The sequence below is a fragment of the Pagrus pagrus genome, assembly GCF_965226575.1.
Source record: "Pagrus pagrus genome assembly, chromosome: 6".
NCBI classification, from domain to species: Eukaryota; Metazoa; Chordata; class Actinopteri; order Spariformes; family Sparidae; genus Pagrus; species Pagrus pagrus.
This window is the reverse complement of record NC_140190.1, coordinates 25,049,382-25,071,031: the sequence shown is the minus strand read 5'-3', so window position 1 is coordinate 25,071,031 and position 21,650 is coordinate 25,049,382. Positions and strand designations below refer to the sequence as shown.

The 21,650-nt window shown below is 42.9% G+C and overlaps 1 protein-coding gene and 1 long non-coding RNA gene across 3 annotated transcripts in view; both read left to right on the top strand.

Moving 5' to 3' along the window:
* Positions 1 to 978: 978 nt before the first annotated feature.
* Positions 979 to 5,294, top strand: LOC311257995. The gene is made up of 3 exons (XR_014622689.1): positions 979 to 1,056; positions 3,926 to 4,027; positions 5,217 to 5,294. It is a non-coding gene; the product is annotated as an uncharacterized lncRNA (long non-coding RNA).
* Positions 5,295 to 6,385: 1,091 nt separating this feature from the next.
* The window catches only part of ror1 (receptor tyrosine kinase-like orphan receptor 1), a 141,279-nt gene continuing 126,014 nt past the window's right edge, over positions 6,386 to 21,650 (top strand). For both annotated transcript variants that reach the window (XM_084354017.1, XM_084354016.1), the window contains exon 1: positions 6,386 to 6,782. In XM_084354017.1, the coding sequence (XP_084210143.1) occupies positions 6,677 to 6,782 (106 nt within the window). In that variant the 5' untranslated portion in view covers positions 6,386 to 6,676. The remainder of the gene's footprint in view (positions 6,783 to 21,650) is intronic.

The following is a 21,650-nucleotide window of genomic DNA, read 5'->3' as shown; positions in this document are numbered from 1 at the left end:
GGTGACGAAGGGAAGCATAGGCTGTGGCTGTGCGCCGTGCAGTCAGGGATTACTGCTCTGGTTCTTTAAGTTTGTCTCTTCTTTCACTAATCCACAGTCTTCCGTGTCAAGTGATGCAGACTTAGGACAAGTGAAGCTTCCATAACACCTGACTACACTCATTTTATTATTATCCCAATCTGTCTTTTTCAAAACCAATGAATCAGTTCTCTTTTAATGTCATCACTCCAGAACTCTAATGGACATTGTTCTCCACTAAGTTATGATGGTGGTTGTGGCAATGGGGCAAACACGAGCTGCCGGGAACCCTCTGCAGTGAGCAAAGTATTCCTGGAATATGACATAGATCCAAGTTTGATGTGTGGTGTTCTGATTCAACACAAATGTGTTTAGGATTATGTACCATAATGCTTTCTGACTGCTCAAAACATTCCTGTCAGATACTGTTCCCTCTGTAATAGTGGACACATTTAGTCATAGCAGGCTGAAGATCACAGGACTTACCTGTTGTGATGAATAAAATGAGCAGTGTGAATTTGACGCATGTCTGAGCTTTCCTTCATATTGAATACAGGGAGAACAGTATCTGACAGTCACATTTTCACTGCTTTATTAGACTCTAGCATTTCCCTGATACAATCCGTCTGACATTTGTCAATATTTTTGAGGGGGAAATTGCTTGTTAATGTGGAGAAACAACTATCGGGTGTCACACTCAATCAAATAAAGTATGTGCTGAAAGCACCGTTTACTACTATCACTGTTGGATTTGAAGTGTCCTTACTGAGTGTTAAGGGCCGGATGCATTATTCTGCTGAACTGTTTTTGGCTGCCAGTGAATCCCCTGTTGTCCACCTGCAAATGTGGTCTAAACGATCAGATCTCAATGATTGGATCGCCTCAGGCCAATGTTAATGCCAGGTGTGTACAGGCCCTGAACTTCCTCCCAGCCTCAGCCTTTGCGGCAAGCCAACATATCCCGGACCAGAGCAGAGACCAAACTGAAACTGTTAGCCTTCCAGGCCAACAACGAAGCTAACTACCCAAACATTCAGCGTAAGGGAGACTATTTGTGACTAATGTAATTACTGGGTTTGAAATGAGCAAACTAGGCCCAGTCCTTAATTGAGTAGGGATTTGTAAAGTCCCAATTAAAAGGTCTGTGACATGAATGAAGTGCTGTAGCAGGATGTGTTATCAGAAATCCATCTTACCATGCCACGCAATTTAAAATAACACAATCTGCTTTTTTGGGACTTTCCATGTGCTACAGTGTAAAGTTAAGCCAAAGCTAGAAAATGATGAATTTAAACTACTCTGTCTTATAAAACTAAGATATCACCTCCAGCTCATCGACTAGATGTGAACAAGCTTTGACGCAGTACGTGAGATCAACAAGGTTTAAAAAAAAACAACCTGGCATTAATAGATGTTGAGGCTCCACATGAGTCATCGCCATCTTAACACTCTCAGTGGGTCTGGAGCCGAAGTGTACAGGATGATGTGTGAGGCCATAAAAGCTGTTCAGAAATGAGACGAGATGAGCTGGAACAATTCTGACCACACAGTTCAACCAAGCAATGTTAGAGACGAGCCTGGCTTGTGTCAACAGGCTGCTCCGTGTCCTTCTCATCCATTCTTCTTCTGGCTCGCAGTCAATGAGAAGACTAATATGCCAGGAAACACCACACGTCCATGGCTCAGTGTCCTCTGAAGTTTTGGCTCGACGGAGAGACTGTATGGATCCATTCTTGGATCTGAGATCAAATAGAAACTGGATATTGAGGCTTTATACTGCACCAGAAATACTTCATGTTAAATGTTATTGTAAACTGCAGGCAGACAACAATGCATTTTATTCAGTTTTTAAGCCTGATTTAATCTTAAATTAGAATATTTTGTTAAAATGCAAGTAAGCTGTTCTCTCATTGCTCTCCGTGGGCTTCCCCCTTCCCCCATATGTACTGCGCTATAAATACAAACAAAAGAAGAAAAATGTGGTACACAATTAAACCCAGAGATGTGTCTTACATGTGTTCAACTGCAAGCAATTATTATTCTGCTGCCTGAAACTTCACGTATATGGAGGCCATGTTGAGAAGAACAGGACAATGTAAAGATGCTCAGCATCAGTGTACACATTTATCTATTTTTGTGACAGGATTTCTGGATGGTTTTGTAAATAAATGTCAGGAGATTGTATGGCTTTACAGTCTGTATGAATGTTGCCTTCTCACGGTGACAGTTCCCTTTCTTTAAACGCAGGGAGGCTGCAGTACTGGCCTGAAAAAAGTTCCCTCCATCCTGCATTTCTTGTATGTTAGCTCTGACTGCAGTATGTTCCAAAAGACACCTCTTGGGAGCAAAATAACAGCGCACCAGGCATTTGAAAAGTAAGCCCATGAAAATTCAATATGCAGCACAGTCTTTAAGCTCTGATTTGGACAGGCGTGGGTGGAAGGGGATGCAAAGGATGCAACGCGGCCAGTATTGTCTGTCAGCCATTTAATGTCTGAACTGGGACGGAAATTGTCTTGAGTTATCCACTGATTGAAGAATGTGCAAAATGCTAGCACATTTCAGACGATTGCAAGGAAAATCAGATTAAAGCAAGATTTATTAGATTCATCTGAAGGAAATGAGACAGACTGAATGTTTCGAAGGCACAAGGAAAATACAGAGAAGATGTGGCAGATAGTTTCTTGAAAGGGCATCATCACCCTCATCCTTTCATTCACTTTTATTTACCCGGACATCTTTGCCAACCATGTAACAAAGGGCCTCCCTGTCCATGTGCTGTGGCCGCTGGAGAAAAGCCTCAGGGATCTGCTCTTCAAAGAGACCTTCAGAACCCTAATCCACCCCACCATGAAAGTTAGATGACTTTCACCATGCATGGTTGCAATTTTAATAATCATATCCTACTTTAGGCAAAATGAAGTCGATAGACATCAAGGAGGAAAATGTCAGAAGTAATCTCGCTACTTGATCGGCCCAGTGGTGAGGCCCTGCACTCCTCTGACGGTCCTTATTACAGAGAAAACCACCTCAGCAGAGCTTAGGTTAAATTCATCTGGCTGCTTAAACAGCAAATTTAAAAGGGTGCCTCAGTAAGAAACCCAGCTGACATATGATGTACATCACCTCGCGCGTTTCTCCAAACTGCAATCAGTCATGGCCAATTTCTTTCGGTTTAACAGTTATTTAAAGTTGTTCCGTTTGAATTTGCTCTCGCTGTGATATCTCCGGAGCACGAAAGTCCTGTGTTGTCTGAAATCATGCACCCGCCATGTCTGCACATGAAATCTCAAACACTCTGAGTGTTCCTTTTTTTCTGCAGTCCAAAAGAAGCTCACCAGAAATAGGCACTCAAACCACTTGAAGTCCTTGAAGCTGCAGACTGCAGTTCTAAGTCGGAGCTACAAGCGCACGTATTTCACTCACAAATCAATTGAATCAAGAGGAATTATACACTTTTTCAAAATCACGACCTCTGGCATGAAATAATTGTTATGCCCAGTTTTTTTAAGTGAGGCTGAGCACTCCATCATCATTCACAAATAAACTGCCGTCTCTGTTTACATGTTGAATTGCTTGAATCGACTGTAGCCCTGGTTCTGATCAGATCTTTGGCAGCTATCGCAACCTGCTGCTTTGTGTCCCTCAACCCTCATAATCACCGTATTCTTAATTTCCTCAACCACTCAAGTAACGGTGGACCAGGGACTCTGCAAAGATGTGTTGACATACAGTATACAGTAACAGGAATTCTTGAAACAACACAGGAGCATATAGACCAAAATCTGGAAAATGTAAGCTTTTATTCTGCCCAACACACACTCGGACACACCCTTGTCCTATCTCATGGCATGCAGGAAGCTTGTGAACTGTTATCTGTAAGCTCTGATTAGCAGCATCTCCCCAGGGATGACTGGACAGGAGAGGAGGGGAAGGAAGGAGCACTTAAGAGGCAGCCAATGACCATGTGTAGGACCCCTGAGCCCGATGAGGAGGAGGGACATCAGAGGTGAAGCCCCTGACACTCATGAGCATCCCACTGCACCCTCTATCATATCCTAAAAAAAACATAATCCACCTTAAAGCATAATTCATACACGCTACTCCTTTACTCTGTAACAGTTAAACCGAAACATACCTCAGAGAGGATGATATTTCCCTCTAATGAGCAGGGGTAGGTCACAATAAAGGGGGGACCGGAGATGCTAAATTGCTACCATTCTTTCCCTGCCCCAAATATGACGGTATTAGTCTTTCAAAGAGCTCTGTGTGTGTGCAGACACACACGCAGAGACAAAGTATGTGTCAAAATCCAGAAGGGAGCAGAGTAAAATGAAACAAGGTGTGGAGTTATGGAGGAAGAGGTGAGCCGGGTTAATAATTCTGCAAGGCTCTGGAATTAATAATTGTGTTGTGTGTGTGTGTGTGTGTGTGTAGCTGGAGTTAACATGTCTGCAGGCATGATTGTTCAAAGCACAATAAACCCCCAACATATTCTCTTCTCCTTCTTTTATTAATATGTATTTGTCCATGTAGTTCATGGATGGGAACCGAATTAAGTTCACTGAGTTAAATATATATGGCAGAATAATCATCTCTAAAAAAAAAAAAAAATGTCAGTCATATTTGCAGAAGTCACCACCACATGTGATCAGCTAATCAGTTCTGGCTGGATCCATATCAGATAATCTAGAAAGATAAAAACACAATTAATTTATTAATTCACATCACACTGGATCACATGTTAGTCAAATGAGTGTGTGTGGCTGAAAAACAGGCCTGTTTTCATACAAGCAGTACACAAAATCACATGACAGTCACTGATCAACAAGCCAGATGCTGAACTTGGTGGCAAAATGTACAATGATCATTTTCTGACTGTCCTTTCAAAAACGTATAGTTTTATGACAGCAGATTATGTGGTGGGTGTAACATAACGAACAAACCCTGTATAGGAATATCAGAAATATCACCAGTGCAACATGTATAAGCTCATGCTAATTCACTCTTCACATTCCCTGAATGTATCACTGGTATACTGTTGTCATAGGAGAATGTTTTGGTCCTTGTCTTCAGGGGACTGAGGAGCTGCCTTTTGGGTTACTTCCTTTAGTTTTTGTCATAATTTAAGTTTGGGTGTGCATATAGGGTTGTGTAACCACATTTTGTTTTATGTGTCTGTTACATTCTGTTCCCAGCTCACGCCTAAAGACTAAAGATGACTGAGTGTTTGCTGTTTGGGCTCCTCAGCCTGAGGATCTACAGCTGGCTACATCAGTATCTTCTTTTAAATCACTTTTAAGTGTTGGATTATTTTTTTAAATTTTTTTAAAAGTCACACTGTACTTTATTCTAAAGTCTTGGGTTTTTGTTTGTTTGCTTTACATCTCATCTTTGTTTTTTGTTTTTCTTTTTGTTCAAATCATCCACTGTATTCCTTACGCCTTATTCCATTTTTGAAAACTGTTTTTTTGGTGCTTTTTCACACTATTTTGTACACGTTTCTCAAATATTCTCAATCTGGTTTCAGACTTGTTGTATGACTTTTTGACTCATTTCACTTGTCATAATCTGTATTACAGCTGCAATGATCAGCGGACAAATAGATTAGTTGATCAAGAGAAAAATAATCGCCACCTGTTTCAGTGATCAATTAATCATAGTTGCAATTTGCAATGGCAAAAAAAGAGACTTGGCTGTCTTTGGATTCACACATTAAACAGCTCTATGTTGGGCATGGTACCAGCAAAAAAACTAATCCTCAAAGCACTGCACGTGGGGAGCTGTTTAAGTTGGGCTTTGGATATTGATGTATGTGTGGGTTTTATGTTATTTTTTAAAACATGTCAATAAAAATTCATATTAAAAAAATGGCAACTTCTAAAATGGACGGACAAAAAACAGACATTTGAAGACATCACTTTGGATTTGAGAACATTTTTTCATTATTTTTTGACCAAACAAGTAATCCATTCATCGTTAACAGAAAATAGCGTGCAGATTAATCAATAATGGATATGATTGTTAGCTGCAGCCTTAATTTGTAGTTAATTTTGTCTGTGAATATTTGCACATGACTAAAGACAGACACAAGGTTCATTCTCGACCTTAAACACAATAACTGACATTGAACAATCTCACCATAATTATTTTTTTATTATTTTATTTTAATTATTCCCCCCCCACCCTCATGTTTTTACATGTCTCAGGACCTCTCTGTCTCCTGAATGCGCACTTAAAATCCAGCCCAATCCATTTCTGTAATTTAAATGCCTGCCTGCCCTCTGACAGTCCCCGCAGTGACCGCAGGGTGGCGACACGTGGCTAATCAGAGCCATGTGGCTCCTGTGGGCACAAGTCTCAGTGAAGTTTGTAGGAAGGATTGCGCTCAGTTGGAGAGAGAGACAGTGAGGGGGAAAGTGAGCTGGGCTGCTGCGACGAGGAAAGAGACAGAAAGCAGGAGAACCGGAGACAGCTCTCTTCCAGAATTTCACTTTATTTATTTTTTTCCAGCCCGAGAGGGTTTGGTGCGCTCTGAACGCACAGTCTGGTGAAGCACTGTTCATTTTTGTTTTTGTGGGGGAGTTGCTCGCAAATTCCATTTTTTGAGTGCAGTGGATGTGAAAAGCGGGCGAAGGTTTAACACAGAGCCGGAGGAATGTATCCAACTCGGGCAGCGGCGGGTCAGCGTCTGTGGAGATGTCCAGGCTGCGCGCTGTGGATCGCCCTGCTGCTCCAAAGCGTCCTGGACCTGAGCGCGTCTGGTGAGTCTCAATACTCGGTCATCGTTCCCTTGTGTCCCCTGCTCCTCTGCTCACTCCGCGGGCTCATCTCAACACGCGTGAATTCAACGATGCAATCTGTCATGAAAAACTTTAAGCATGTGCCCTCATCAGGCAGTGGCTTTATAGCGACTGTAAAGAGCATTTAAGTCATCCATCATTGGCTTCGTGTCTGGCATCGGAACACTACACCCTCGACTTAATCTCACAGATGTCCACACACTGCTATCACTCAGCCTCCCCTCTCATGTAAATGATCTTTGGTGTTTAGATTATCGTCCCATTGTCACTGTGGAGCCTCTGCACGGGGAAAGACTTGACTCCACTGGCGGACAATGGAGGGCTCTTAACCAGTCAGCTGGATAGCTATTGTGCCCCCCCATCCAACCAAACCCCCTCAATAGTTGTGGTTAGTTGAAAGATAAGACACGCATAAAGTCTCAATTCAAACAGTCGTTAAAGTGTAGGTCTGACTGATGGTCACAGAGTGGCTGTTTCAGGCAGTAAGATGAGACGGCTTGTGGAGAACCAGGCCAGGCTGTGGCCTCTAGGAAACAATACTACAATCTTGACTTAACTGCCCTTTTCCAAAACAAACACTAAAATAAATCATCAGTTTATTTGTCTGTGGTTGAAAGTAAAGAGGTTTAGTTTGTGCTTTTGCTCATTCTACAAACATGGGAGCTATATTTCCACTGCCCTCTCACCGAACAGGGCTGAGTGTGTGGTATCGAAGAGAAGATGAACTCATGGTGTATGTTACTGGCTTTTTGGTTGACTAATATAAGTATGATTGAATTTAGTTTGAGTGAAATCTGAATTGTTTATGAAGCCGCTCGTGGAAAGCATTTGAATTGTTTTCTGATCTCTGACTTTTGAGTGTATATTAAGTATAAAACACCCCCCTCCCAGATGGGTCGTGATGAATCCTCTCCGGAAGGTTTTCTGAGCTTTGTTTGGATTATCTCTGTCCTCCTTAAATGCTTTTTGCTGTAATGTACAGTTGAGCGCAAAGCGTTCTCCTCTGGTCCTTCTCTTTCCATCCCTTCTCCCCTGTATCTTCCTTTTCCTGCTCTGTGCAAGGGAGGAATGTTAATCCACATTACTTAACTGGATGAGTTAGCTATAACTACTTCAGATGGAGTTCCATGATCGAATATGGAGCGGAGCAGAGCCAAGCCTGTGCTTCTGCAGCTACTTCATATCTGGAAATAGACAAGTGGAAACGACTGCGCGGTGTAGAGGCAAAGTCTACCCTGAAAATTAGATTTCATGTGCTAATGCTGTTCTCCGTGAAGCAAAGTTGACTCACTTTTACTTCCCCTCCCTCTGCTGGAACAGCCGTCTCTCCGAGATGATCTGCAGCTGCTGTGAATCACAGTTTTGATGCAACACTTATCGACAAGAAAATGACACCCATTAATATCCTCTTCCATTACAATCCAAAAACTTGACCTTCTATTCACCGCCAATGAAGCAGCTCCAGGATGTGTTTATGGATGATATCACTCGGAGTCCTGTCTCTACTCCGGCTCACTGTAATGAGGATTGTCAGAAAAGAGCAACAGTGGAGTTGAACTATAATCACATGTGAAGAGAGGAGCTCGGTGCCCTGTGATCAGCGGCCAGTGGATATGATATGGCTGTATTGTGCAAGAAAGAAGCTGAAAGGCGTGGCCGGCCGTCCGCCTTTATTTGCTGCCGTCTGGTTTACTGGTCAGTCTGCGAGCTTCCAGCCAGAGGTCAGAGGTCGCTGGTCTGTCACTGTGGTTCACATGCCAGGCATTTCCAGGAACAATCAGGGCTTCTCCTGGCCACAGTGTGCTTACATGGCAGACTTGGAAAAAGAAAGCCAAAGATAAAGACATATATGCATGCATGATTTATGTATTTTTAAGGAGATATACGTACTCTTAGCTACTTTCAATTCCCGAAACTAGGGCTGCAAGGCCCTGTTATTTTCATTCGTCTATAAAATGTCCGAAAATTGTGAAAAATGCTCATCACAATTTCCCAAAGTGACGTCTCCAGATTGCTTCTTTTGTCCAAGCACTTGATTACTTGATTAATCGGTTAATTGTTGCAGCTTGACCTGAAACTGTGATTAATTATCTAACAGAATTTTTAAACCTAATAAAGTGCAACACTCATGTCACCAAATCCTGATTAATGTAAGTTATCAGGTAGAGGCAGGACATTTATACTTGTGTTCCTCTGAGTTTACATGCACTTTTGCCAGCCCTCAGATTCTTTTCTCTGCTTGCCAAAAGCAGCTCGGGCATCACGATCAGCCGTCCATGTAATAAACTAAACAAGGATGGAATCATGTAGAACAGATCATGAGATTCTCTTCTTAAAGGGCCTTGCTTGATGTCCTCTTCTGGGAGGACTTTTCACGCATTTGTGCACAATTTGTTGACACGGCCTAGTGTTTTTATCTGCAGGATTTATCTACCTGTGCCAGCTGGGTTTACTCATAATCAGTTTACCTGAAATTGAACCCAGCTGCCAACCTTGCTGCACGGAAATCAGATTTCTGCTCAAAGTGGGGAACAAGCTGATCACCATGGTGCAAGTAAATGCACCTTTAATTTAAAGGTCCAGTGTGTAGGGTTTAGTGATGTCTGGTGTGGTTGCAGATTGCGACCAACAGAATACCCCTCGGTTCACCTCACCTCTACAAAAAGTGCAAAAATATCACGAAACACCCACTCTACAGCACAGCCCCCTCGAAATGGCTCGTTTTGCCATCATAATTTGAGCCATTCATTCCTACAACATTTGGAAAATTTCCAAGAGCCGCACAGTTAAATAATTTTATCCCAATTCAAGTTAGCCTGGCGCTTAACCGGAAGTTAGCCCGCTTGGTCGGTGGAAGTCTCCAGTGCACACGCTCTACTGGCTGTACACCGAAGAAGACCCGGGTAATTTTATACCCGGGAAGTCCAGCTTTTTTGGCTTCATGCACCACTGAGCAGCTTTCATAGGAACGAGCGGGGCTGTATCCAGATTTTCCTTAATGTATGGAAGAGGACCCTTCTGTAGACATAAAAGGCTCATTCTAAGGTAACAAAAACATAAAGATTCTTAGTTTCAGGTGATTATTCACTACTGAAAACCCAAGCATGATTATTAAAATCAATTTCTGCCCCTAAATTCCCCAAAATCCTACACACTGGACCTTTTAAACACGAGAGAGGTGCTTCTTTTCAAAAGAATCACTGCCGCTCCACCTTTCAGCCTCTGCCCTGTAGCTCCAAAGTAATAATCTGTGACACATTCATGAAAATAAATTGTTTTCCAGCTATATAAACTGTAAATGTTTCTGAGCACGGGATGTTCACCTCTGAACATAAAGGGTCCTCTGCAGGGCAGCGACTATGTGAAATGTGTTTAGAGTTGCATTTAGCCTTTTAATAACACTCAGGAAGCCTATAAATCATGCTGGGTGGAACTGCCTCAGTGCAGTTTTCAACAGGACACACTGTTGACACTAAAGGCACTTCACCCCCGGAAAAAATCCCTCCGTCCTGCAGGCTGAGTGTGTAGGAGCTTGTCCTGCTCTCCCTGCTACCGAGATGTCTGTCTGGACTGTTATATGTCTTCTGGCATTTTCTTACACTCATATTAAGGGAGCAGTTTACAAGGAGGTGAAAGAGATGTCATAGATTATGGGAGCACTTTCTTTATGCATCCGTGTAAAATTGTGCAATACAGCCACTCCCTTTGGTGATTTTTTATTTTTGCTCGGAGCGTTTCATCATTGAGATATTGCTATAATTTCTCCCTTTTTATTCAGTTTATGTTTTATCCAGATGTTCTGGGAAATGTTAGGCTCTGTCATGGTTTGAAGGGTACATCTCTTTCAGATAGATGACTCTGCTGTGTTTAAACCTCGACTCCCACTCTCCGCAGTGCACGCCGCACTAACTCAGGCATCAAGTGGTGTGCATCCCTAAAAGCTTTTGGCAGACACAGAAGAATGTGGCAGGAACTGTATGTGTGAAACAGATGTATGGTATTTTTTGGGGAGGAGGGGGTTGATTTTTGTATTCGTCTCCCATTTTGAGCGTGTGAAAAGGGAAGAAAGAAAGCCGTGGACATTAATTTAATCAGCGCGCAGCCATAAATCATGCGCTCCGACTCTGCTTTATGTCACTGATTTAAAACATCGGTGTGTAAACTACGTCGTGCACCAGCAATTACCTACTTCCCACTGGTTATTAAGCACATGTGTTTGTCAGGACTCGGTGTGCCTCAGCGTTGCCAAAGGGCAAACTGTTCTGAGAATGTTGTGTGCTAATTGTTTAAATGATGGGCGATTTGTTTTAAATGATATGAAAAAAGTATCGGGATATCAAATAACTAACATTCAGTGCTTTTTTTTCCCATCACTCTCGTATTGTGGTTGTTGTTTCCTGAGCAGGACTTCTTCATTGATTCTAAGTTTCCTTATGATGTGTGATGTGACCAGTAAATGGTTGTTTTCCATTGGGTTGCTGGCTGGAATGTCCCGAAAATATGTCGTCAAGGCTTGGTTGACAGAGGAATCTTGGAAGGAGAGCCTGATTTTAGGTTTGCCTTCTTTGTAGATCTGCTCTCTGCCAAGCCCGCCGAAAGCCTTTCTGTGAGTGGTGAGAAGTGTAAATGTCCCGCATTCGCATATTATTGGCAGAAAAATCCTCCGATTTCCACAAATCGGACTCTGTGGAGCGTGCTTGTTTTTCGGCGGTCAGATTCCCTTCGGAGAGGCAGCGTTTAATCAGAGGCTAAACACGGCCCGCTCAGATCCTCGTCGGAGACGTTTGATAAAGTTTCTGCCACTACAAACTGTAGCCGAGCGTGAAAAACCCCTTTCCTGCAATTTAGTGTCTGCACAGGAGGTCAGTCTGCTAGAGAGAGAAAAACCTCCGCTGGCTTCAGGGAAATTCAGTGCTGGATTAACAAAAGGAACAAAAAACACTAGTTTGAGTTAGAGTGCTGCAGCTGAGAAGCCAGCGTGTAGATGTGGCACTTCAATGATTTTAACAGAGTGTAGCCTGAGTGGGGAAATGAGCTGCAGAAAGGTAGCATTAATTTGTATCAAACTAAATGTTGCATTAATAGACTGAAATTCTATTTGCCCCTTTCCATCAGTTGACCTGTTCTGCATGTCGGACTACAAATTAAACGGCGTTCTATACCTCCTATTCAATACGCTCTGTGTTGATGTCTTTCAACTGCTGTCTGGAAGACAAATTACGCCTGCCACGTAAAAAATGTTCTCTGCTGTACTTTATACACGCGATACAATGAGTCCTTTGCTGCAGTTGTAAGGCAAGCTGTAAGTGCGAGAGTGTGCTGATGACAAAGTGACACTTTAATGAGTCTAATGGAATAAGCCACACGTACTGCATATCAATTTCCCATATGGACTTGGCACGGTTTAATGTCGAGGACTGCAGGGAATAGCGCCGGCTTAAAGACCTCTAAATTTCATCGGGACCGGTCTTCATTGCAGTTTTATCAAATTACTGCTTTGCTAGCATCCTCGACGGCTAGCTTAGCCCTGGCTTAATATATAGAGATCATGCTACATTTCATTTAATAGGGAGCAGGATGAAACATGGCTTTTTAAAGTCCCCTATATGTGTCAGAGTAAATCTTTTTAAACCGTGTTTGCATTGCATTAAGGACTTCAGAAACCCCCACTGCAAGCAGACGGGCAGATCTCCGTCCACCCACAATTAGGTCTTTGTACAGCAACACGCTCCCTCCAAGGTATTAAATACCTTCAACTTTATGGGGTCCTCACCCACAAATACTAATATTTATTTTACAAAAAAGATTATGTGAAGCTTCTTCTCCTGTGATGTGTTTTGTCAAGTTGTTGTTCATACGATAGCTGTTTTTTGCATTTAAAGTAACATTATGTAACTTTTTTAACCTTAAAATATCAGCTTCAGAATCATTCTGATGTCACAGTGTCTTGTAATAGAGTGAATGGTGTCTCTGTCTCAGCCACTCCGCCCCCCATCACTTCTTTCTGCTCTATGTAACTTCAGTGAGAGTGTAGGATCACAGCGTTACATACAAGTTTACTTCAATAATAACAAGCATATATTTACAAAAGTCAATGACGTTGATGAGGTAAAACATTAAATGTATTGTCTTTGTACTTGTAAGTGCTGTATCGTAGGCAACTGGACTTGTTTCAGGTCTAATTTCCTACACAGACAGAGACAGTACACAGTTTTGATTGGCCGAGTGGAGTCACGTGAGTGATTTACAGCACTTGCAATTGGTCTGTTAGTTTCCTGGACTGCTAGTCCCATAAATGCTAGAAAAGCTGCAATGGTTTAAATTGAAAAGCTCTGTCAAAATGTCATAATTTTCAGTAATTGGTCGATGATAGGTGCTGACAGGATAGCATCTGGGGTGCAGCGTCCCCCCCTCGTCCCACCTCAAATCGCCTACTGAGAAAAGGCTACTGTCCAGAAGGAAAAGCAAATGATCCCAGTCTGTTTTGTGTTTTACAGTGTTCCAGCTTTTTTTCTTGCAAACAGTGTTGTGCTTTGCAATTGAAGTAAATGAAAAGACGACATGATAAGTGCCCCTTCTTTCGCTTTCTAAATAACTTCAGTGCCAGTGAAAGGTCAGAAACACTAATCAAGTACTGTGTTCTTTTGAAAAGTTGTTTATATTCGTCTCAGTACTACAAACAGACCTACTTTCTGCCTGCGAGAGGATCAGAGGGTAGTTAACCCCTCCGTCACCCCACCACCACCAGCATGACATCAAAACTCCTTGGCACCCCTCTTATCTGGCTGGCATGAGACAAATGCTGGCACTCTCTCCCTTATTTTCTTTTTTGCTCTCTCTGACTTTCTAACACACTCGCACACACTCGCACACACTCGCACACACTCACACACAGCCCCTCTCCGTCTGTCTCTACAGTTCATTTTGGCCGTCGAGTGGCTCCTCCACTTGGCCCTTCTTGCCTGGCTGACTGACATGCTGCTCTTGGCTCTGCTGTGTGTGTTTACTCGACAATAACTGAGAGCGAGGTGGCTCCACACCAGCTCCTGCTCTCTGTAGAGGCACGATCATTATGGCCCCTGCAGGCCTTTGGTAACGGTTTGTCAGCGTTCGACATCTTTAATTTGAGCAAGAGGCATGTCATGTGATGTCAGCTGGTGCAGAAACACTCCGTACATTTTGTACATCCGTTGCAGTAAGGTGATGATTATGAAGAGGATGTTTAGTCAAAATTTGGCTTCCTCAATATCAGTCTCGATCATGTCTGTGTGGCTCCACGTCTGCTCTTTCGCCCACGTGACGCTGCGGTTAGACTGCGAAACCATCGGACCATCAGCTCCACTGAGACGTTTGTATAAACTTATCACTCTGCAGTTATTAATAGAGCATCATCACATGTATTTTTTTCCCCAGTTGTGCGATTCCGAAATGATTCTTGGCAGCTCCGTCATTCAGATCTGTCTTTTCCCGTTTGTGTCTGTCTTTTTTCAGGCCTCCAGCGCACACAGATGATGCAAATAGCACATTTTTCTTGTACGACTGTGTAATGTGGAAAGAACAAACTTCCCTCTGCTTGCGGAATTATTTAAGCAGAGATGTTTAGACGGCAGGAAATCTAATTTTACGGGGCATCTAATGATTTGTGTTCACTGAATTTTTTCAAGGCTGATTTGTGGCCTGCCCTCATATTTAGAGAAGTGTGTCTGTCTGTTTTTTTTGTCTTTTATTGCTTTGTAATTACAATCAGTATCCATAGTAACTATAATCCGGTTGTAGCCTGAAGTCGAGGAATTCTGTCTTTTGAAGATTAGTTCCTGTAAATGGGTTTTAGATCAAAGCTGCCAGAGTAATAACAACAAGGTTGTGAACGTCTGAGCCCTTTTCCTTCTCATTGTTTTCAGTGGAAATGTTTCACAAGCACGTTTTGAACCTATAACTGAGCTATTTTGTTCAACAGCTGCGTCAACAAATAAGTTTTCCATGATGATGTCGTCTTATCATAACGGCTGTTTGATTCTGCGGTGATTCAGCTCCTGAACATCCTCGGCGCTCAGGCTGTGTGCAGATTTCCAGACGATCAGAGCACAAGAGGCGACGTCTGCTCGGAGTGTTGCAACAGATCTTGAATTTACTGCTGAAAAGATGAAGCTCTCCCACTTCTCCTTGTCCCCGTCCCATCAGACCAGTTGGTTGGCTTTGGGTACTGACTGTATGTTTCGCAATGTGTTTTTTCTGCTCCGTTGAAAAAGTTTGGCAGGCTTGTGTTATGTGTGTTTCAACTTTGAGGTGTTGTTTTTCCTATTTTATGGGATTTATGGTAAGAAAAACCAATGATCCTTCTGCCCTCTAAGCCAAAGAAAAAATAGTATAATTGAAATATACACTTGTTGTGCCTGTGTTAGGTGGTATTCGAACGAAAAGAAGCAACCATAACTTTCTAAACCACAGTGTGACAGTGTCTGCTCACTAAGTTGTCAAAGTCGTGACAGCATTAGGTTGCACAATCGTTTAGAAAACGGCACAAATATTTGATAAATGCTCTTCACAGTTTCCCAGAGCCTGAAGTAACATCTTCAGATTGCTTCTATTTTCCAAAACCAAAAGACTCTTCAGAGAAAAGCAGCATTTAAGAAGCTGGGACTAGCAAATGTTTGACAATTTTGCTTGAAAAAATGACTGAAACGTCTAAGCAGTTATCAAAGTAGCTAATGATTAAATTTCTCTCAGTCAACTAATCGATTAATTGTTGCAGCTCCAGACAACATAAACGGACATATAGATCAACAGGTACATCACTGCTGTGTTATGAGCTATACAGGAATTGTAGGAAAAGTGGAGGAAGCACCATTTTTGGGTGTGAAAAACTCCCCAAAATGGGAGAAAATGATTGAAATGAAAAATGATTTTTTAATGTAGTTGTCTCAGTGTTGACTTTGTTTTTTTTTAGGTTATCGGCATGAGTGTGGACGTGGCCTCAGTGTGTTTGTTTAACCAAAGGCTTTGTGACATTGTTCTCTAAGTAAGCCCCCTATTAAGCAGCAGCTAGTGTTTACCCAGCACTTCATTCACACACAAAAGACTTAAGAGGGGCTGCCTTGAACTGGTGGCTCGGTGCTGTTGTCAGAGGGGATCTCAAATTTTTACATCGGGCAGACAAGTACTGCATTTAATCCTGGTGACAGAACGAGTCGGCAAACAGAACAAGAAGCAACTTTGCAGTAGTTTGCCAGCATGTTTGCTGAATACGATGTCTGCTCGAATGTCCAGCATGGCTGTAAATTTTTAAGGTAATGTTCAGGGAAGAAAACGATGACGGGAACCAGAAGCCATAAATAAAACAGTGACTTAGCACCAGCAGAAAAGCACAAAAGGCCATAAGAAATTTGACTTAAATGGAAATTCCCTTTTCTATCCATTCTAATCCTGCATCGACCACGCTGACCGAGGAATCTGGAGTTAAAGGGCTCACCGGCTGTAATTCTGAAGTGCCTTGAGTTAAATGCCCATGTAGCAAACCACTGCTGGCTAGCCGTCTGCTTATTCAGCACAAACCGGGAGTCATTGCCCCCGTGCGGCATTAGAGGCGGTCAAGGATTGACTCATCAATCACACTTAGTGATAGGGCATGAGGAAAAACTTTCAATGATCAGGTCAGACTCTTGGTGAACGTTGGTATAACGTGCTTCTTCCATTTGGATTTCTCATAATTAAAGGGACAGTTCACCCCAAAATCAACAATATTAGTTTTTTCCTCTGACCTGTAGCGCTTTTTATCCAACTTTGCTGTGAGTTGCCGAGCTTTGAAAATATCGGCCGCACAGACGTCTGCCTTCTCTTGAATATAATGGAAGTAGATGGCACTCGACCTCTGGTGCTCAAACCGCTAAAAAAATACATTTTAAAAACTCAACAGCAACGTCTCTTACCAGAAATCACTACCCAGTTCCTCAATCAGACAGACCTTGTGGTGAGCAGTTTCGTGTGACTGAGCTACACTTCAGTCCTATCATTGAGCCGAAGGAAGCGTGCATCTACTCATGGATAAGAGGTTTGTGCTCCTGACAGCACGGGGTGTAAACATTCACGGCATCCTCCTGATCCAAGCCCGTAACGACCATTTACCCCTTCCAACAGCTGGCAATGTAAAGAAAGTCGAACGCCTATTTTTAGTGGGTTTGCCCATGTTTTTCGGCGCTTTGAGCACCAAGCCGATTGCCATCTACTTCCATTATATTTGAGAGAAGGCAGACCTCTCTAGGGCCGATATCTCCAAAACTCTGCAACTCACACCAGAATCTAGATGGATTAATAGCTCTACAGGTAAGAGGAAAAATATGTCTTTTTGATTTTGGGGTGAATTGTCACTTAAAAGATTGACCACCTTTTGTTTTTTGTCCCAGAAACTAAAGCTGGGTGTATGAGAGTCTGCAGATTAGGGTGTATGCTTGACACTCAAAGTTTTGGCAAACCCTCAAAGCTTTCTGGGGAAAAGCTGTTACCATACCCACACAGTCACTCCTAGCCTCTTAAATCCACTTTGGCTTGATGGCCTCACCATACGGCAGCTACTTTCAAGGCAAAAGTTATTGACTTCTGTGTAGCCTAACTCTCCAGAGTGCGGGTCTGTTTTTAACAGAAACAAGTGAGTGAAAAAGAATAGCTGGATGGAAGGACACGGCCAGTCGTTTTTACGCCGCTGACTGTCGAGATGCGTTAACCAGAGGCTCGTAGAATCACGGTGTTTGATGTCTGAGCGGCTGTGGGTTTTTTTGTGGGGAAATCTGCAGGAGTGGATAATAGAAGGGTATGGAATAGTCATAGGGTAGGAATCTGTGACAGGATTTATGCTATCTTCTTCATCACTGTCTCCCAATGAAGGTTCAGGGCTGCTCTGTGTTTAACCCATGGCGGGCAGGAAGGAATCTCGACTGGGACGAGCAGGAATTTATACATTTATCCTGTGGGATGCAGAATGCCTCTCAGAAGAGTCTCTCCCTGTCTCTGAGGCAAATAAAAAAAAAACTATGCGGAGTGTTGAGGGGAAAATTGAGTTTACCCATTAAAGCATCCCCCCCTTTTTTTATATTTCCTCTTTGAACAGTTATTTAATTTCCCGGTAGATGTTTATGAAAGCCGACTCTAACTTGGAACCAACCTGCGTTAAGTTTATTTAATAGTGCGGTTGTGTCCTGCATGCCAACAGTCCTCTCACACCTCACTCTTGTTTCCCTGCCTCTCTATATATCTGTCTCTGTCTCTCCCCCCCTTCTTTCTCTCGGAAAGCATTGATTTCAGCAGGGCAGGAAATGAAACTGCATTGCCCCGCGACTCCCAGCAGGAGAGGGGGACCCGGGGAGGGTAAGAGGAAGAGGTTCGTCGAAAAAGAAGTCCATTACACGTCTTTTTTTTTCCTTGAAGGGGATGAAAAGATTGACAGTCTGAGAATGCGAGTGAGGACTGGGACGACCTGGCTCAGCTGGGAGAAAGCTGAGAGGGCCAAGAGCGATATTGAGACGAGAAAATATTTTTGCAGAGGCATTTTGACTGACAGCAGGCTTAAATTAACTCTCAGTCAAAATGCTGCGACGTTTGACTCATTAAAAAACAAAACGCATAGAAAGACAGAGATAAACAGCCGCTGAGCGACAGGAAAGAAAGGGGGCTCTCTCTCAGTTGAGGATTGGTGGCCCCGCTATCTATGACGACTCCTGACCTTCATCCCTCTATCAGAAGTCAATGATCTTCTCCTCAGAGGGGCCTATATAAGAGGCTTAGGCCCGCGTGATCCCACTGCCTGTTTGCTTAACCTCTGCGTGGCTGCCTCAGCCATGCTAAGCTTTACCCACAAGAGCTCATTACCTCTCAGCCCGCCGTCTCTCTGACTGTTTCATACAGCCGTCCTAGCAACTGGAACATTTAAGAGCCTCTGATTATTTACACTGTTAAGCCCTTCGTACCAAAATATGACGTGAACTGTGAAAAATATGCATCCTCCTGCACTATAAGTTAAAACTAATGTCATGTCAACACTTTCGAAAAAAGCTGCATTTCCAGGATTCAATTTGGAAACGTCGAGCGCTGCATGTAGGCCGTATTATTTCTCAACAGAAAGGAATAGATTTTCATTTCACTGTCCCATAGTAATCTTTTAATGGAACATAAAACCCGTCATGTCTTCACAGCCATAATTGGAGTAAAGGAGAGATGGCGCAGCTTCAGCATCTTTCCAGACATTTAGCCACAGTTCCACACACTGAATAGAGTATTTATTGAGCTTTTCATCGAGACGAACAACTGTTTATGCTGTTGCATGCATTGTGTAATGATGTTTTGCAGTCCTTGTAGATGTATGCAGCTCGAAGCGTCCTGCTATGGACATTGTGGTTTATTATTCCTGACATGCTCTGTTGGAGCGCTGATTCGAAATGGGCCGGTGCTGATAATTGGGAGTGAGACAGATCGCCGCGGCTGTGATTCATGACTGTTTGAGTGTGAGTTCAAACAATAGTGGAGTCGGTCCGAAGTTTCCCCGGCTGGTACTGTTCAACGGTTTGGACTACTGTCAGCTCACGGCACGGACTTGTGGTAGAGTTTGACTGGGTGAGAGATTGTCTGAGCTTTACATTTTCTCCTCCTGCCTGTCCTTCCATTCTCCTCTTTCTTCTGATCTTCAAAAACTTCGTCCAAAGCGGCAAAGCAGTTTGTTGTGACTTTCGTCAGTTGTCTGTGTCCACAATCAGACAGCAGTGACCTCATGTCCCCCACTGCCCTCACTTTGCAACCCAGGCTTAGTTAGTCCATTTACTCTTTAATTTAGATTTGATTTAACTCCAGCCAGCTGGCTAGCTTTACCTCTATTCATGATTGCCCTAAGCAGGAGTCGACATAGTCCTTTGTCTTGATATTTGTCAGTGTCTGTACAGTATCTGTGGACAAATGTGTGCCTCTCTATACATGTTTTGGTCCCTAAAATTAACACATTCCAAGCAAAGATCTGTGTTTAATAATTGCAAAAATAGCTACAACCAACAGTTCACACGCTTCCATTTACTTGCTGTCATGTAAACCGTGTTCTGTTGAGGGTCAGGTGATTCCTGTCTGATAAGACTAGGTGAATCAAAGAGGGACATCCTGGTGCACATTTATTTTTTTAACAAGAAAAAATGTGGGAAAACTGTGCCAAAGAGTGGAAAACACCAATATTTTGCTGATATTGATAGATTTTAGCTCGATAGTAACTGTTGCCAGGTTGCTATTGGCAAAGACCAAGAAGCAACCAGTTCTTGGCCTGTGGTTCCCATCAGTGAAACATACTTTGACACATAAAAAGTAAGATTTTTGCAAACGGCAAGACGTGCATCCAAGAATACATACATTGTTGATATTTGTTGCATAAGTGACGTTTGAATATTGCTGTTGCAGCCAGAACCAGATGAAGACGATGCTGCGTTGGTGCGTTTACTCACTCCCACGCTAGCATCTGTTTCAGAGGCAGTATCAAAGCAAATTAAGTTGTTTACCCGTCTAGACACACACAAATTGATTGAACTGACAAAAAATCAGATGGGCCTGAACAAAACCCAAAATGAAATTTGTCTCTGGTGGTGAAATATTGTGGCATCTTCGTGCTGGCTGGAAAATTACGCTGAAAAGCATGTACAATATACAACACCATCAGTGACACTAAACACAGAGTGGGAGAAAAATGCTCCACGTATTTTTAGAAACTACCCCCATGTTAGCTGTAGACCTGTGAGTTTATATAAGGGAAGGACAATTTTCTCATCCACTAACCCTCCATGTGTAATTGGCACAAATAACTGCTAATGTGTGTACTGTAAGCTTGTTAAATGTGTTGAGGAAGTCACACGAGCGCTCTCTGAATGAGTTACATCACTCAGCGGTTTACACAAGGGCGCCTCCAGAAACGTGGAGCGAACCCTCCTCGCTTTTAATGTGACAACTGTGCATTTTTTACTCAACACGGGCTTCCCTGGCCCAACGGTAATAAAACTTAAAGGAAAAACAGTAGTTAAGATTGCGGACAATAGCAGAGAAGTGTTTTTACTGCTGGTTACACAGCAGATAGCGGCCTCCATGTTTGCCCTCGGTCTGTGCTTCCACAGTAACGCAGCCAGAATGTGATTGGTGGTCTGCATTTGCAAAAGTGCACGCCCCGTGTCCCAGTGTTGGTGGTCTTGGAAAGCCACCAAGATCACCCGGCTGCTCTGTAATGTGAAAGCAATTAGCAGCCAGCGGTTTAACACAGTGCCGTTACGTGTGGAATAACAAAGGGGAATGTAGGTCAGCGGTGAGCCATAGGTACACGGTGTGGCCATCGCATTTCTCTGGACCGTAGGCAGTTATTTCAAACTATTAAAACATTGATGTTAATGTACAGGTTATTGTACATGCTTGTAGGTACTTTAAGTACATAGTTAAAGCTAATTGAGCTCTAATTTAGCTCTTTCCTGACTAATCTGTCATTCTATTGGCTCGTAAGAATTAGCAATAAAGTCTTTAGAGCCACAATAAGGAACTTTCACTTTTGTTGATTCTGGCAAAGGAAGAAAACTTTTTTTAGTGCCGTACCACCAGACTGCAGAGCAGCTCCTTTCCTCAGGCTGTGAGACCCCTCGATTCATCCTCAGCACCCCGCCATAGAAATAGTCGCAATTTTATGACTTACCTGACCCGGATAAGCCGGAATCGGACCTTGTTTGCTTATGTAGGTCATAATATTTGAGACTGTTTCATTACCAGCTAAAAGCTCCCTGTAAGACTCTTAAATAAGTGAAATAGGATGGAATGTATCAACTTTGAAGGAAA